Source organism: Lutra lutra, chromosome 18, assembly GCF_902655055.1.
Source record: "Lutra lutra chromosome 18, mLutLut1.2, whole genome shotgun sequence".
Taxonomy (NCBI): Eukaryota; Metazoa; Chordata; class Mammalia; order Carnivora; family Mustelidae; genus Lutra; species Lutra lutra.
The window spans coordinates 23,105,071-23,118,987 of NC_062295.1; the positions used below are offsets into that span (position 1 = coordinate 23,105,071).

Here is a 13,917-nt window from a genome sequence, read left to right on the forward strand (position 1 = left end):
GAGTGGGGACAGGTGCTGAGTTCGCCTCTGCCCCATGTGGCTTTAATTTCAACTTCCCCATCTGGGTGACTATGATCCCGCCCCTCTGCACCTGTCTGGGCTTCTGCAGCAGCCCACCCTGGAAGACAAGATAACTTAGCGTTTTTTTTTTTATTTTGGATTCAGAAAATTCAGTCCAGGTCTCCAAAGAGAGGTTTAACAGTAAGCACATAATAGGCACACACACGTTCTCTTTCTGGCAAGGGGCAGTGCTGGGAGCTTGGAAGGCTCTCCTCTCTCTCTCTCCTTTTGGCCCAGTGTCCCAGCGCCCTGGGTTAGGGAAGGACCCTAGACGGCAAATGCTGTGCACCCTAAAGGCGGCGGCAGCACTCAGTATTTCCGCTGGCGGGGGAAGAGCGTGCTCCCTGAGGACCGGAGTGGGGGGCTGGTGGGGCTGGGGTCCTCGGAGTCCAGGCTGAAGACATCCCTGCCAGTACGAAGGATCTGCTCCTCCAGCTTCTTGTGTCGCTTCATGTCTGAGAGAACCTTGTCCAGGCGGGCCTCCCGTTTCTGGCTCCGAGCAGAGCTTCCTGGAGAAAAGGAAGGTAAGAAGTGTGGATTGGAGTGAGGCGCTGTGCATCAGACCTGCCTAGATGTTACTACTTGGGGAGCTCATTAAACCTAGAGATTCCTAGGCCTCTGTCATGGAGGCCCTGAGGTTTGGGGTTGGGCCTCAGATGAGGTAGAAAGTGAAGATCTGAACTATGAACTATGAGAAGGGGCCAGTAATGTGAAGACCAGGGTAAAGAGACCCAGGCAGGGGGACAAGCAAGTGCAAAGGCCCTGGGGCAGGAATAGGGAGGTCTGTTCCAAGAAGACTATAAAGAGCTGGGGGATAGCGGAGGTGGGGGACGGGACGGAAATATATAGTTAAAGAAATGACTTAGAGACCATGATGAGAGGTTTGGATCTCTTAGTTTAAATGGAAATAAATGTCTCTGGAAACCCTGGGGGCTTGGACAGTCAGGGGAAGTAGTGGTGTTTGGATTCTCTCTTGACATGCTATTTCCCCCAACAACGGAATCCTTTGGAGGGTTTTAAACAGAGAAGCATGATGATTTATATTTTGAAAGGATTATTCTGGTTGCTGAGAATGGAAGCAGGGAGACCAGTTAGGTGCCACCACAAATATCCAGGCAAAAGAGATGGCTTGGGGCGCCTAGGTGACTCAGTTGGTGGGCTTGAACTTTTGATTTCAGCTCCAGTCGTGACCTTGGGGTCGTGAGATTGAGCCTCAAGTTGGGCTCTGTGCTGGGAGTGGAGTCTGCTTACGCTTAAGAGTCTCTGCCCTCTGCCTCCCCGCCCCGCCCCCCAATCAGGTGCACAGGTATGCCTTCCGTTAAAAATAAATAAGTGAATGAATAAATGAGAGAGAAATAATGGCTTGGATGAGGGTGTGGGGTTGAAGGTGGAGAGCAGCAGCTGAGCTTGGAAATGTGGAGGCAGAGCTAACAGGATTTGCTACTAGCTGGATGTTGGGATGAGAGAAAAAGAAATCAAGAATGGCTCCAGGGTAGATTCCAGGAAGGCAGTTGGGTCACACAATAATATGGGAATGAGGATCTAGATAATAAAGAATGACCAGGAAGACATGAACTTCTAGGGGAGATGAAGATAAAAGAAATGGGAAGCCTGATGGAGTCACCTGTGCAAGTCTCGGAAAGGAAGACAGGGTACCTATCCAAGCTGGTACAATGGCACCACTGGGGGAATGCTCTCTCCTACAGCTACAAGTTGCGTAGCACCCAAAGCACCAAACACAGGCCTCTTTTAGGGAGTCACCTTTTAGTCAGTGGGAGTAGAGGTCCTTCACCTCCCCCTGCCTCTCCCCTATGTCTGTACCTGGGGTGCGTCTCCGGTCAATCAGGGAGTCCTTCGGTGTCATTGGCTCATCGTCAAAGTCAAATTCTGTAGGCATGTGCGGTCTGGGATAGGTGGACAGAAATTGAAGGGTGAGGGTGGTCTCCCCAAACACCCCAGCCTGCGGGTCTCCCCTCCCCATTCCATCCCTTCACTTTCCATGCTCCAGGGTTCCACCCCCCCTCCCAATTTATTTCTGGCACCAAGGAAGCGAGCCCAGGAACGGGGTGCAAGGGTGTGCCCTCACTTTTCCTCTTCCTCCTCTTTGGCCTCAGGCTCCTCATCGGATCTCTCCTCTTCACTCTGGGCCTCAGGGGTGGGTGGCCGGCGGGGCAGAATTTCAGCCTGAAGCTCCAGGGTACCGTGGGCAGCCAGAAGTTCATAGAGCCGCTGGATTTCTGAGGGCGGAGGCATCCAGGCCTGCCCATCGGAGGGGAGCTCCACCTCCTCATCGCTGCAGGGCACGCACCAGTCCTCCGATTCTCCCTTGGCATGCTCCTCCCCTTCAGCGCTGGGGGCTTCTCCCAGCATCTCCTCAGCCCCGGACCCCTCATGCTCCTTCTCCTCCCGGCCTCCTTCCCCCTCTTCCTCGGCTTTATTGGCCGAAGCAGAGGAGCCTCCAGTATCCTCCACGGCCAGAGCTTGGAGGCCAGAGGTCACTTCCCCTTCTTCAGACAGAGGCACCGCCATGGTGGTCGAAATGTCTCCATGACCACGAACAAGGGACATAGGCTACTAGGGGAGGGGCCCTGCGATGATAGGATATGCAGGAGGACAAGCTGGGGTGGGGGTGGGGGGTCTCCCGTCCCCCTCCCCCAAGGGATTGGGCTCCCCAGAAGTTCAGGGATTGTCTCCAACCAATCAGGCTCCAACGGCTGTCCCAGCAACGAGGCCGCCGGTTCCCAGGAGGTGGCGCTGAGCCCCTCCAAGGACCCCGCCCCACGGATCCAGCTACTGCCCTCTGAGACTCCCAGGGACAAGCGGAAACCACTTTCCAGGCCGGAGAGGGGCGGAGCCGCTCCTCTACCCTTCACACTACCCCTCTCCACACCTGGATCGGGCGCCCTAGCCCCGCACCTCGCAGTTCAGCCGCCTCAGCCGCCGTACGCACCTGGAGCTAAGACCCACCTCCCGCGCTGCGCAGGGTCACAGTACGCAAGCGCACAGAGGTGGCGCGGAAGGCTCCGCTCTAGCCGAAGCTACTTGGAAAAAAGGAAAGCGTGGGGAAGATTGCACATGCGCAGGTAGGCTCGGGCACAATTGGCTTCGGCCCACAGTAAAGATGGCTTCCGGGAGAGCGCATGCGCATACACCCGATAGATTCTGCCCGAAAGAGCGCAGTACCGCGGGACCCGGCGGCGGACAGATGTTAAGGACCAACTGAGGCAGGAGGCGAGTCTCATGCAGTCTCCGTTTATTGGTGTTTCAGACTCATGCAGCATCCGGCATACAAAAAGGGATAATCTGTTTGATGTATCCTTTTTTTTTTTTTAAAGACTTTTAGTTTTTTTTTTTTCCCCTCCCCACGCCTTTTTTTTCTTTCTCTCTCTCTCTCTCTCTTTTTTTTTTTTTTTTTAAGAAAACAAAACCCGCCAACTCCGAGCCGCGTCGTAGCTCAGTCCCCGCCTCCCTAGCACACTGTCGCGTGCAACAAACCTCCCTCGTCCTCTTGGAAAATAATTATAGAGTTCCCCGCCCCTCACTCGCTCCCTGCATTCGGGAGCTTTGGTCCTATCTCGAGGTTCTTTCGTTACAAAGCACGTGAATGACCCCAGCCCCGACGCCTTTAAGAAACTCGCTGAGCGGGTTTAAAAGCCCAAGTGGGGCAGGTCGGCTCGGGCTAATCAGAAAGGGTCAACAGCCGCGCCCCTTCCTCCTCCCCGGTGCATGCTCACAACAGAGCTAGCCACCGTGCGCGACACCCCGCACAAGTCCCCAGACAAGGCCTGGCTTGCCAGCTCTGCGACCCAGAGTCGCCCTGGGTGTGTCAGGACCTGGGTGGTCCCAGCAGAAAATAGTTGGAACCCGGCTGAGGAGCCCTCCCCTGACATCGCTCCCCTCCCCAGCCTGATCTAATAAGTACTGGAGTTTTTGCAGAGAAAACGGTGGCGGGAGGGAGGAGGAGAGGATCCTGAGGGGAGGAAAGGATGCTGAGGGAAGAGAAGGCAGGAAGAGGAAGGGGGCAGAGGATGTGGAGGGGGAAGGGGAGATGATAAAGGGGAGAAGGAAGAAAGGAATGGGGGAAGATGCCAAGACAGTGAAAGTTGAAAGGGGGACACCAGGGCTGGGGTGCAGGGAATTGGGGAAGTTGGGAGGAGTGCAAGGAGGCTGGGAGAGATGCAGGAAGGCTGAGAGCAGAGTCTGGGAGATGTTCAGGTCAGGGAGATTTCCAGAAGTGCAGGGAGGTTTCCAGAAGTGCAGGGATAGGGAGGCCAATAGGCTGGAGGGGATGCAGGCAGAAGTACAGGGAGGTTGGAAAACAGTGCAGGGAGAAGAGAGGCCTACGGTTGGCACAGGAGCCTGGCAGGATGCAGGAGCAGGAAAGAAGCTGTAAACAAGGCCGCTCAGGCTCTCTTGGTCCCTATGGGTGCGGGCCTGGGCCATCCATTGGGCTCCCCCAAGGGGAGGATGGGCCCAAGACAGCTCCCAACAGGAAGAAAAGTCTTGGAATGCGGGCAGAGCCCCTCACTTATACACTGTGGGAGAGGAGAGGGAGGGACAGACAGAGACGGTGGGGGGAGAGACAAGGAGAGACAAAGGAGAAGTAGGGAGGACAGACAGGAGAGAGCAGGGGCAGGGGTTAGTAAAGCTGCCCTTGCCAACCCTTCCATTCCTCCCAGCCTGTCCCAGACCCCCACTCACCGCCTAAGTTGATGACGCAGGAGGCGATGATGATGAGGACCCCCCCTACCAGCGCCACGATGCTTAAGAGCTTGGCCACGCGGCCCAGACGCTGGGCCCCATCCACGTCCCCCTGCTGCAGGCTGTTCCGGGACTGGCGTGAGGGTGAGGGGTGCGGCACCGTGGGCCCAGGTCAGGAGATGGCAGCCCAGCAGGGTTCAGGTGAAAGAGTTGTCCCAAGGAGACAGGCAGGCCCCATGGACAGTGGTTCGAGGGGGGAAAGAGGGTTGGAGAGGCAAGGGGGGGAGGGGACAGGTCAACAAGGCTGCATGAAACCTATCCTGCCCTCCCTCCCACCTGATGGGCTAGGGCAGTGGTGGCTCCGAAGGGAAGGTCCCAGGGAGAGGCCAGAAAAGACCCCATACTTGGGAAGGGAGATCCATGCAGAGAGGAGAGGAAAAGCAAGATTACTACTCCTGGGGTTCACTCCCAGTGGTGGCAGGAAACTGGGAGCCACAGCAGACCTGGGCCAGGGTCCCATGGGGCTCACCATAACAGCATAAGCGAAGGCCACGATGTTGACAGGCCACATGGGGCAGAAGCAGGACAAGATGGCGAGGATGATGTAGTCCCGAGGTTTCTGGGTGCCTTCACCCCCCTCCACCCCAGACCCTGCCAGCTGGGAGCTGGGGTGGCGGCTCAGGCTACCTCGGGGAGATCCGGGATGCCCACTGTGAGCCCTTCCTAGTCGGTCCTCCTCCACCAGCTGCTGTAGCACTCGGGGAGGAGCCCCGTTGGCTGGGTGGGTTTTGGTTGAGGGTGGCGAGTGAGGCTGCGGGGCTGGGCCCTCTTCCCCACCACCAGCCTGCAGGGGAACCACTGCCCCATTCTCCTGTTTTTCCCCCACGTTCTCAGTCAGGACCTCAGGGGTGGGGTCCTCCTGGGTAGGGGGCTCTGGCTGAAGAGCTGACTTGGGGGTGGGCTGGGAACCTGGCTGGCAGTCTGGCTGAAGGTCTGACTGTGGGTCCGACTGGGGAGCAGGCTCCGAGGCTGGCTCAGGTGGGGCTCCGGACCCCAGATCGGACCCCTGGTCTGCAGTGACCTCTTTATTCCCTTCTGGTTTGGGTGGTGGCTCTTGGCATGCTTCTTCGGGGCTGGGGTTGGCATTTGGCTCCCCTCCTGGGCTCGAGCTGAGGTCTTTGGCCTGGGCTGTTTCTGGGGCCCCAGCTGGGGTCTCTGTGGTTTCTGGAGCCAGCCCAGCTTTGGCTTCTGAGTCCACAGGGGCCCCGGTGATGTCTGGGCCTGGATGCAGGGCCTCTGGCTCATCTGGGACTCGAGCTGGGGCCTGGAGAGGGCTAGTTTCGCCTTCAGAATGGCCAGGCCCTTCTCCTTGGGTTTGGGGACCCTCTTCTATACCCTTCATCTCCGAGCCCTCAGAACTGCTGGCTGCCATCTTGAGAGGGGAGAGGGGAGAGGACCTCGATGGAGAGGCTGGAGCAGCAGAGACAGCAGCAATCCTGAAAAAGGAGGAGACAGGTTTGGTGTGAGGAGGAAAGCGGTGGCTCTCATCACTGCAGCTGGAGAGGGATATGCTCCTGTCTTAGGTCCAGCCTTGGGCTGCCTCTGGGGAGAGGAAGAAAAGTTGGGGTTTCCTTTGCCTTGGGGTGGGACATCCCTGGGGGGGAGTGCCCTGCTCAAAGTCTTCTGCTCGGAGAGCCCTGGGAAGATTAACCCTTTTGTAAACAGGACCCTCCCAAGCTCTCTCCCTGGGCCCGCCCGACAAGATCCAGACTCTGAGATCCCAGCAGATGCCCCAGCACCCCGAAATCAACAAGCTGTGCAGACGTTCGCACACTCCGACAGGCAGACAGGCACACTGAGCAGAGGACCGATACTCACGTTCCACTCCCTCTGCGTCCTCCCTTCCTCCCCGGGCGCCCCGCCGGTGCAGTATTCTCACTGCGCGTCTGGGGCGCAGCGCCCCCGCCCCTCTCTGGGGCACCTGGGCTTGTCCCTCTGAGCCCCTTCTCAGCACCTCTCTCAGGGATTCCCTCGCCCCCGGGAGACCGGCGCCTCCTCCTCCCATTGGCGTGGCGCGCCCAGCACCACCAGTCAGTCCGCCAGGCGCCCGCATTCCGGTGCAGCCCTCCCGGCGTCCGCCGTCTGTCCGCGCACTCCTACCCGCAGCCTCTGTCCATCCCCGTCTCACCTCGACGCCGGCCTCCAGACTGCTCCCGCTGCTGCTGCTACCGCCGCCCCGTTGCAGCAGCCGCAGCCCGGGAGGGAGCGAGTCAGCGAGCGAAGGAGGGAGGCGGCGGGTCTCCCCTCCCCTCTGCTCGTCCCCTCCTCTCGCTCCTCTCAGGTCCCCTCCCCTACGCTCTGCTGCCGCCACGCACCGCCCCCGCCCCTCGCTCGCCTCCCGCCCCTCCCGGCCAGCCCAAGGGAGCCACGCGTGCCAGGCCCCGCGTTACCCGGGCAACCGGCCGGGTAACCACTCGCGCCCCCTCCCTGCCCCTTCCCACGCGCGCTTCTTGGGGGTGCCCCCTTCCTAAGCCCCGGGCCCCTCCCGCCAACGGTCACCGGGGTTCCTGGCAGAGGCAGGGGGCTGGGGGCAACGGAGAGGGGTCTACGAGGAGACAGGACCTGTGAGACGGGCGGGACCCCTACAAGCAGAGAGAGGGGAAGGGAAATGAGGCAAAACTTGGGGAGGCTGCTCAGGAGCAGGGTGGGGCTGGAAGAAAAGGGAGCCTGCAGTACAGGAAGCCCCTCTCCCCTCCAGGAAGCAGCAGCAGAAATGGGTGCTGGAAGGCTCTCGGGTCCCTGGAGCAGGATTCAAAAGGGAATTCCAGGGCAGAGGCTGCAGGGGCCGTCAGGAACAAGAGGGGGCTGGGCCCGGGGCCCGGAAGCGCTCAATGGACCACACCAAGAGTGGAGGGAACAGTCGAGGGGAGAAGCGCAGTTTTTCTCGGCACCCTCCGCTCCCGGGACTAGGGCTGACGTCCCCACCCTTTCTGCAGCTCACTCGCCCACTGTCAGCCCCCAGGGCCTTAAGGGTGTGCAGGTACTGGGCAGAGGTGTGAGCCGCAGGCAATGGGTGTGAGCGGAGAAGAGCAGCATTTGTCTCCTGTTGGGGTTTTTAACCCAGGCCTCTTCAACCCTCCAGTGGCTATTCTGGGCCTGCCAGAATAGGGTATTCCCAGGAGCCCTGGGAGTCCTGGAACCTGCTCTCCAGCCACTGGAGCCTCAGCCCCACCCTGAATCTGGGCTGCAGCCGCGGGTGAGGGAGGAGCCAGAGCCGGGGAGCCACACAGGCCAGAGGAAGGCTGGGACCCGAAAGCCGACACCAGGCCCAGAAGAAATGCCTTGAGGGGGTGGGGACAGGGGCATTGGTGATAACAATCCATCCACTCCAAAATCAGAGACAGGTTTTTATTTAAAATTTATTGTAATGGGGTCCGCGCAAAAGGAGGGGGGTGAAGGGTGGGGAACATGCAGGGGACACAGGAACACGATGACATGGCCAGGGCCACAGCTTCTGTCGTGGGGGAGAGGGATGAAAAGAAAAGGCCAGGGCTGGAGCTGGGGTGGAAGAGGGACGGGGGAGATACTGTGACTGCATTCCCCCCACCCCCAGGAAGCACCTCTAGTCCCTGGATCCCCCCATTTACCCTGGCACCCTAGAATTCCATCTCTTGTCCTGCCTCTGGCCCTAGTGGCTCCTTCTCTTGCTCCCCTTGACTTGTTTTCCCCTGACAGATTCTCAAGTAGGACAATGTTTAGGGCCTGACCCCAAACAACCCCACCTCATGAAGGTACTACCGTTGCCTTCCCTGCTTCTGCCCCTTCTCCAATCTCACCTTTTCCCCTCTCTGGGACAGAATCTTTGATTCCCCTCCTTCCTCTCCTCCCTCCCCCTGGAAAAAAAATTAAGAGGAGAAAAAAAAAAAAAAAAGCACCAACTCCCCAGGGAGGGGCAGCAGACAGTATGGGCGGGGGGATGGAAGGAGAGCAAGGACCATCAAGGAGAAGGCTCACAGATCCCTGTAAGGGCAGGGCAGGGGGTTACAGAGAGGAGAAAGGGTGAGGGCAGTGGCCGCTCCTGTCCTCTGCCACCCCTGCCCACTGTCCAGGGGGCTTCAACACAACCGAGGGGACAAGTGTGTGTGGGGTCAGGTCTGACAGGGAGAAGACAGGAGCAGGAGAAACAAATCGTTAAAACCTAGCGAATTCCCCTAAGAAACACCTCTTCCTCCTTTCCTTCTGGAGGCTCCTTGGTTGGTGGGGAAGTAGTGAGGAGTTGGCAGGAAGAGAAGGGGGAAGAGGAGACGGTACCAAGGGACTTTCCTCCACTTTCCACTCTCCCGACCACTAACTTGGAGCTCACCAGGGCTGGGAGGGAAGTGGCTGAGAGCTCACAGGCACCCCCTCAGCCCCCGAGAGGGAGCCCACAGCTGTGGGGGGGGCTGCCACTGCTGCCGCCGCTGCTGCTGCCGCCGCCGCCGCCGCCGCTGCCGCCATAGGACAGACCTCACCGGTACCTGCGTGGGCACAAATGCCAGGAGATCACAGCGCAATCCGATAGGCAAGAGCCTCGTCCCTCACCCCAGACTGGTTCCCAGACTCCCTCCCCTGGGACACAGCCGTTGCTCACTTCCTGTCTGGTCCCCGGAGGCTTTCCCAGTTCTCCTGAAGGGCCCTCCCTGTCCCCAGGGAGTCTCCCTAGCTCCAGTGGTATGTGGGCATCCCTGGCCTGCCTGAGATCCCCTACTGGGCCCTTTGAGCCCCCTCGTCCCACACACCCCATCCCCACCCCCCCCAGCCATGCCCCACGCCTTGCCTGGTGGGTGCGGGGGTCCCCCTCAGCAGGTGGGCTGTGGCTGGGGGGCGTCTCCCGGGACAGGGGGGGCGGCCCCCCCCAGATGGGTCTGCATGTGGCCGGCCAGCTGGGCAGGGGTCTTGCAGTGCACGCTGCACAGCTTGCACAGGATGCGGTCAGCCCGCGGGGCCTGGAGCCCGTGGTCCTTCACCGCGTGGATGCGCAGGTATGCTGCTGTGGTGAAGCCTATTGGGGGGTGGATTGGGATGGGGGGGGTGGGGGGTCAGCCAGGCGGAGACCCCAGAGACGGGGCTGTTCTCCTAAGGCTGGGGACGCCCTCCTCAGATAGCCCTGTCCTCCTCCCACCACATCCTTGGGAACCTGGGGCCAACTTCTCTGTTGGGGCTGGTGGGGCACAGCCCCTCCCTCAGCTTGGGGCCTGGGTGCGTGGTGTCACAGAACCTATTCTCCGTGGCTAGGGGAACCTCTCCCCGGGTGACAGGACACTGATTTCTAGCCACCTGAAAGAGTTGACCCTCAGCAGAGACGGCTGTGTCCCCTCCCTCCAGGGCCCCAGTCAGTCTCAGCCCCGTTACTCATTACTTGGTGAATCAGTGAAGCTGTTTAAAGCAGCTTCCTCTGCTGCTGGGGCATGGCCCCAGCAGGCCTGTTAAGCCCCTGTGGTGGGACTCCGCCTGCTCCAGAGCAGGAGCGCACGGCACCGGGCCGCTCAAAACCCTGCCTTCCAACCCTTGGGAACTGGCTCTCTGGACCGCTCCTTCCCCAAAGCAGCCCCTTCCCCAGAGCAACCCACCCCCAGAAGCTGATACTTTCTGGCAGCTCTGAGCCTCCAGTCCAGACCTCTTAGAACTTAACGAGGCTCAGTCAACCCGCCCTTGCTCCACTTGCTTCCTAAAGAGCTCTAGATGCCACGAGCCCTGGGCTACAGCACCTGGAAGCCTCACATGTGGAAGGGCCTCTGGCTTGGTCCCCACCCTTTGTTCCCGGCCCTCCCAGCGTCCCTCAGCATGTACCTTTGTTGCAGAGCTCACAGACATGGTGAGGGCCCTGGCTGTGCACCTTCATGTGGTCCGAAATATAAGCCGAGCTCAGCATCTTGCCACACACGTGACACGGCACCTTCTCCTCATGTCGTACTGTGTGCGCCCGCAGTCGGTCCTTCGTAGCAAAAGCTGCCTCACATTTCTGGGGAGGGGGGAGGGCCGTGGGGGGGGTGTCAGGAGAGTTAAAGCTTCAGGGAGCGGGGAGAGGGGAGCAAGAGGTTAAAGGAATCAGAACCTCGGGGGTCTTTGATCTGTAGGAAATGGGAGTGAGATGACAAGGTCTTGAAGAAGGAATGGGAAAATGGGAGTGAAAAAGCAAAAAGGAGAGAGAGAAAAAGGGGGTCTGAGAGGCTGAACTCAGACAGCTACCAGGAGGATCAAAATCATGAAAACCGGGACAGGAGGAGGCGGCGGGCTTCCTACCTCGCACTTGAAGGGCCGTTCTGTTGAGTGCACTTGTCTGACGTGACTGTTGAGGTGATCCGGCCTGGGAATACGTTGGGGTCGGGGTTAGGCCCTGGGGTGGGGACGCGCTCCCCGATCTTACTTCTCAGCACACCCGGCCTTCCCCGAGATGCCCGCATCCTCGCCCAAGCCCCAGGCTTCGGAGCCCCCGGGCGGCAGGAAATCCCTCCCCCTGCCGCGGGGCGGGCCGGCCCTCCGCCCACACGGAGCCTTCTCACACCCGGAGGACCCACCTCCTCGGCTAAGTACCACCCCCTGCTCCCTGGTAACCGGGCGAGGCTTCCCTCCCTCCTCCCGGGGAGTGGCTCCCGGTCCCCGGCCTCAGAAACCGCCTCCCGCCCCGCCAGCCGAGGCCAGGCCACCTCCAGCGCCGTCCGCCCGCCCTCCCCACCCGCCCAGTGGGCGGCCGCGGCCCCGTGCACACCGGGAGAAGCTCTTGCCACAGTGGGAGCAGTTGTAGGGCTTGTGCACAGCGCCGTCATGTGAGCGCACGTGGTAGCTCATGCGGTCCTTGCGCTTGAAGCGCTGCTGGCACACCGGGCACTGGTAGGGCTTCTCGTCCGAGTGCGACAGCTTGTGTCGGTTCAGGTGGTAGACGTCGCGGAAGGCCTTGCCGCACATCTCGCAGGCGTGGTTCTTCCGAATGCGCTTGCCCGAGGCGGTGGTGGTGACCACGCCGCCCGCGGCCACGGCGGCCGCTCCGCCGCCCGCACCCGCTTCTCCCCCTCCCCCGCCGGCGCCGCTCAGCTGGGGCACGCTCAGGAGGCTCAGGGGCACCATGGTGGGCATCTTCATAGCACCCGAGGGGACCCGGCCGGCCTTGGCTCCCGTGTGGATGGCCTCGTGCCTCCGGAGATTGTAGCCGTTCTTGAACTCCTTGGCGCACAGAGCGCAGATGTAGGGCCCCTTGCTCTTTGTCTTCTTCTCCAAGGCAGAGGCGACCGGGGCCACGGCGACCGTCGAGGTTGGGGCTACGACGGCGGTGGCCGCGGCTGCGGCGATGGTGGCGGCAGAAACAGGAGGCGCGGCCTCGGCCGCGGGCGCCGACACCGGCGGGGGCGGCGGCGGGGGCGCCGGCGGCTGCTTTAGAGCCGCTGTGTCCACTGTGGAGGCGGCGGCCGGGGCCGGGGGCGCAGCAGCGACGGCGGCGGCGGCAGCGGCGGCGGCGGCGGCGGCCGCGGCGGCGGCGGACTCCTGGGCGGCGGCGAGAACCGGGAGCAAGTCCACCTGGAGGGGCTCGGCCGCCGGGGGCTGGGGCGTGGGTGGGGGCGCCGGCGCGGCCTGCGAAGACAAGGCGCCGTGTGGGCCGCGGCCGCGGGTCGGCGCCCTCCCGGCGCGGCCCGCCACGGCCGGCCCCTACTCACCTGGAATGGACTCTGGGCGCAGCCCTGGGAGGCAAAGAAGCGGGACTGGAGCTCAGCCCCGACCTGCAGGGGGTTCTGGGCGTGACCCTGAGGTGGCGGGAAGGAGTTCATGAGGCCGCCCACCCCCCGGGAGTCCAGGCCCAGCACGGGGAAGGGGGGGGCCAGCAGCGTGCAAGGGAACACGGGGAACATGGCCTCGGCCACGGCGGGGCCCCCGGGGCTCAGCGGGGGCCGGGGGCGCGGGCCGCGCGGGGCCCGGGCTCGGGGCGCCGCCCCCGGCCGGCCGGGCTGGGCCGCGCCGAACGCATGGCCCGCGGGCCGCCCCGCCGCCCGCGCACCCCGGCCGGCGGGAGGGAGGGAAGGAGGGCGCCTGGCGGGCCGCGGAGCGCGGCGGCGACGGCGGCGGCGACGCCCCCTGGGTGGGGGCGGGAGGCCCCGCGGGGCCGGGGGCCGGGGGCGGGGGGCGGGGGCCCGGGTGGCGGCGGCGGCGGCGGTTGGAGCCTGGCGGGGCGGGGTGGGGGGAGCGAGGGAGCAGCCTCGGCCCCCGCCGCGCGCGCGCCCTGCCGGCGCCTCGGGGAGGGCGGGGGAGGGCGCGAGGGAGGGAGGGGGACAGCTGCGCGCGCACCGGGCGCGCGGAGGGGGGGTGGGACGGGAGGGAGGGCGGGCGGGAGGGGGTGTGAGAAGGGGGGGTGGGGGGGCGGGGGGAGGGGGTTGTTACCTGGAAGATGAAGCTGCTCCAGTTGCCGGGATCCATGGCGGAGGGAGGGAGGGAGGTGGCTCGCGCTCACCCTGGGGCGGGAGGAGGAGGAGGCGGTAGTGGGGGAGGGGGAACCCAGGGAGGAGGCGCGCGGGGCGGGCGGGAGGGGGGAAGGAGGAGGAGGGTGGGGGGAGCGGAGCACACGGCGCGCGGGGAGGGCGGGCGGGGGGCGCGAGGACACACAAGAGGCTGGAGCGGGCGCGAGCGCGAGCGCGCGCAAGGCCAGCGGGAGGAGGGAGGTACGAGAGGGATTCTGGCGGGAGGAGGGATGGGGGAGCCACCCTGCAGCCCGAGTCGCCCCAAGCGCGAGACCCCTGAGACGGCCGCTGATTGGCTGACGATGGCGCAGGTGGTGGGCGCGCGGAAGACAGGGCGGCTTCTCTCTTCCCCCCCCTTCAAAGATTCCACCCCCCTCCTCTCTCCGCCCGCGGCCGTTATTTCGCGCGCACGCGCATAAAACCGCTGTCGTTGCTGAGCGGGAGAACAGGGGAACGCGCGCCGGGGGTACGGATGGGGCGGGGCTAAACTCGAAGCGCGCGCCCGCCTAACGGTCGTCGTTCTCAGCCTTTCGCGTTACTTTTTTGTTTCCTTTCGGCCACCGTCCCTTCCCCCTCCCCACTCCAGCGGTTTATTTACAATCCTGCCCCGCTTCATTCCTGCCTGCTTTTCCCAAAGATGGCGCCCGAAGAAGTTCCGCGGAGGAGCTTGCGG

General features: G+C 62.7%; 3 protein-coding genes across 8 annotated transcripts; all 3 read right to left on the reverse strand.

Moving 5' to 3' along the window:
- Positions 1-131: 131 nt before the first annotated feature.
- On the reverse strand, positions 132-3,149 carry PAGR1 (PAXIP1 associated glutamate rich protein 1). The gene is made up of 4 exons (XM_047713337.1): positions 3,011-3,149; positions 2,147-2,648; positions 1,882-1,964; positions 132-569 (listed from the first exon to the last, which is right to left on the reverse strand). Exons 2-4 carry the CDS (start codon positions 2,626-2,628, stop codon positions 370-372), a joined length of 765 nt encoding a protein of 254 aa, XP_047569293.1. The 5' UTR covers positions 2,629-2,648; positions 3,011-3,149; the 3' UTR covers positions 132-369.
- A 327-nt stretch (positions 3,150-3,476) lies between these two features.
- On the reverse strand, positions 3,477-7,078 carry PRRT2 (proline rich transmembrane protein 2). 2 transcript variants are annotated; one of them, XM_047713335.1, is made up of 4 exons: positions 6,950-7,078; positions 5,291-6,257; positions 4,762-4,894; positions 3,477-4,595 (listed from the first exon to the last, which is right to left on the reverse strand). In XM_047713335.1, exons 2-4 carry the CDS (start codon positions 6,191-6,193, stop codon positions 4,585-4,587), a joined length of 1,047 nt encoding a protein of 348 aa, XP_047569291.1. In that variant the 5' UTR covers positions 6,194-6,257; positions 6,950-7,078; the 3' UTR covers positions 3,477-4,584. The 2 variants fall into 2 exon arrangements, with proteins under 2 accessions (XP_047569291.1, XP_047569290.1); XM_047713334.1 differs by having other exon boundaries at positions 3,477-4,894.
- Positions 7,079-8,162: 1,084 nt separating this feature from the next.
- Positions 8,163-13,295, reverse strand: MAZ (MYC associated zinc finger protein). 5 transcript variants are annotated; one of them, XM_047713686.1, is made up of 7 exons: positions 13,168-13,295; positions 12,450-12,536; positions 11,510-12,366; positions 11,044-11,107; positions 10,591-10,762; positions 9,578-9,802; positions 9,125-9,278 (listed from the first exon to the last, which is right to left on the reverse strand). In XM_047713686.1, exons 1-6 carry the CDS (start codon positions 13,201-13,203, stop codon positions 9,600-9,602), a joined length of 1,419 nt encoding a protein of 472 aa, XP_047569642.1. In that variant the 5' UTR covers positions 13,204-13,295; the 3' UTR covers positions 9,125-9,278; positions 9,578-9,599. The 5 variants fall into 5 exon arrangements, with proteins under 5 accessions (XP_047569643.1, XP_047569645.1, XP_047569642.1 ...); XM_047713687.1 differs by lacking the exon at positions 9,578-9,802 and having other exon boundaries at positions 8,163-9,278; positions 13,168-13,291; XM_047713685.1 differs by lacking the exon at positions 13,168-13,295 and having other exon boundaries at positions 12,450-12,743.
- Positions 13,296-13,917: the final 622 nt, after the last annotated feature.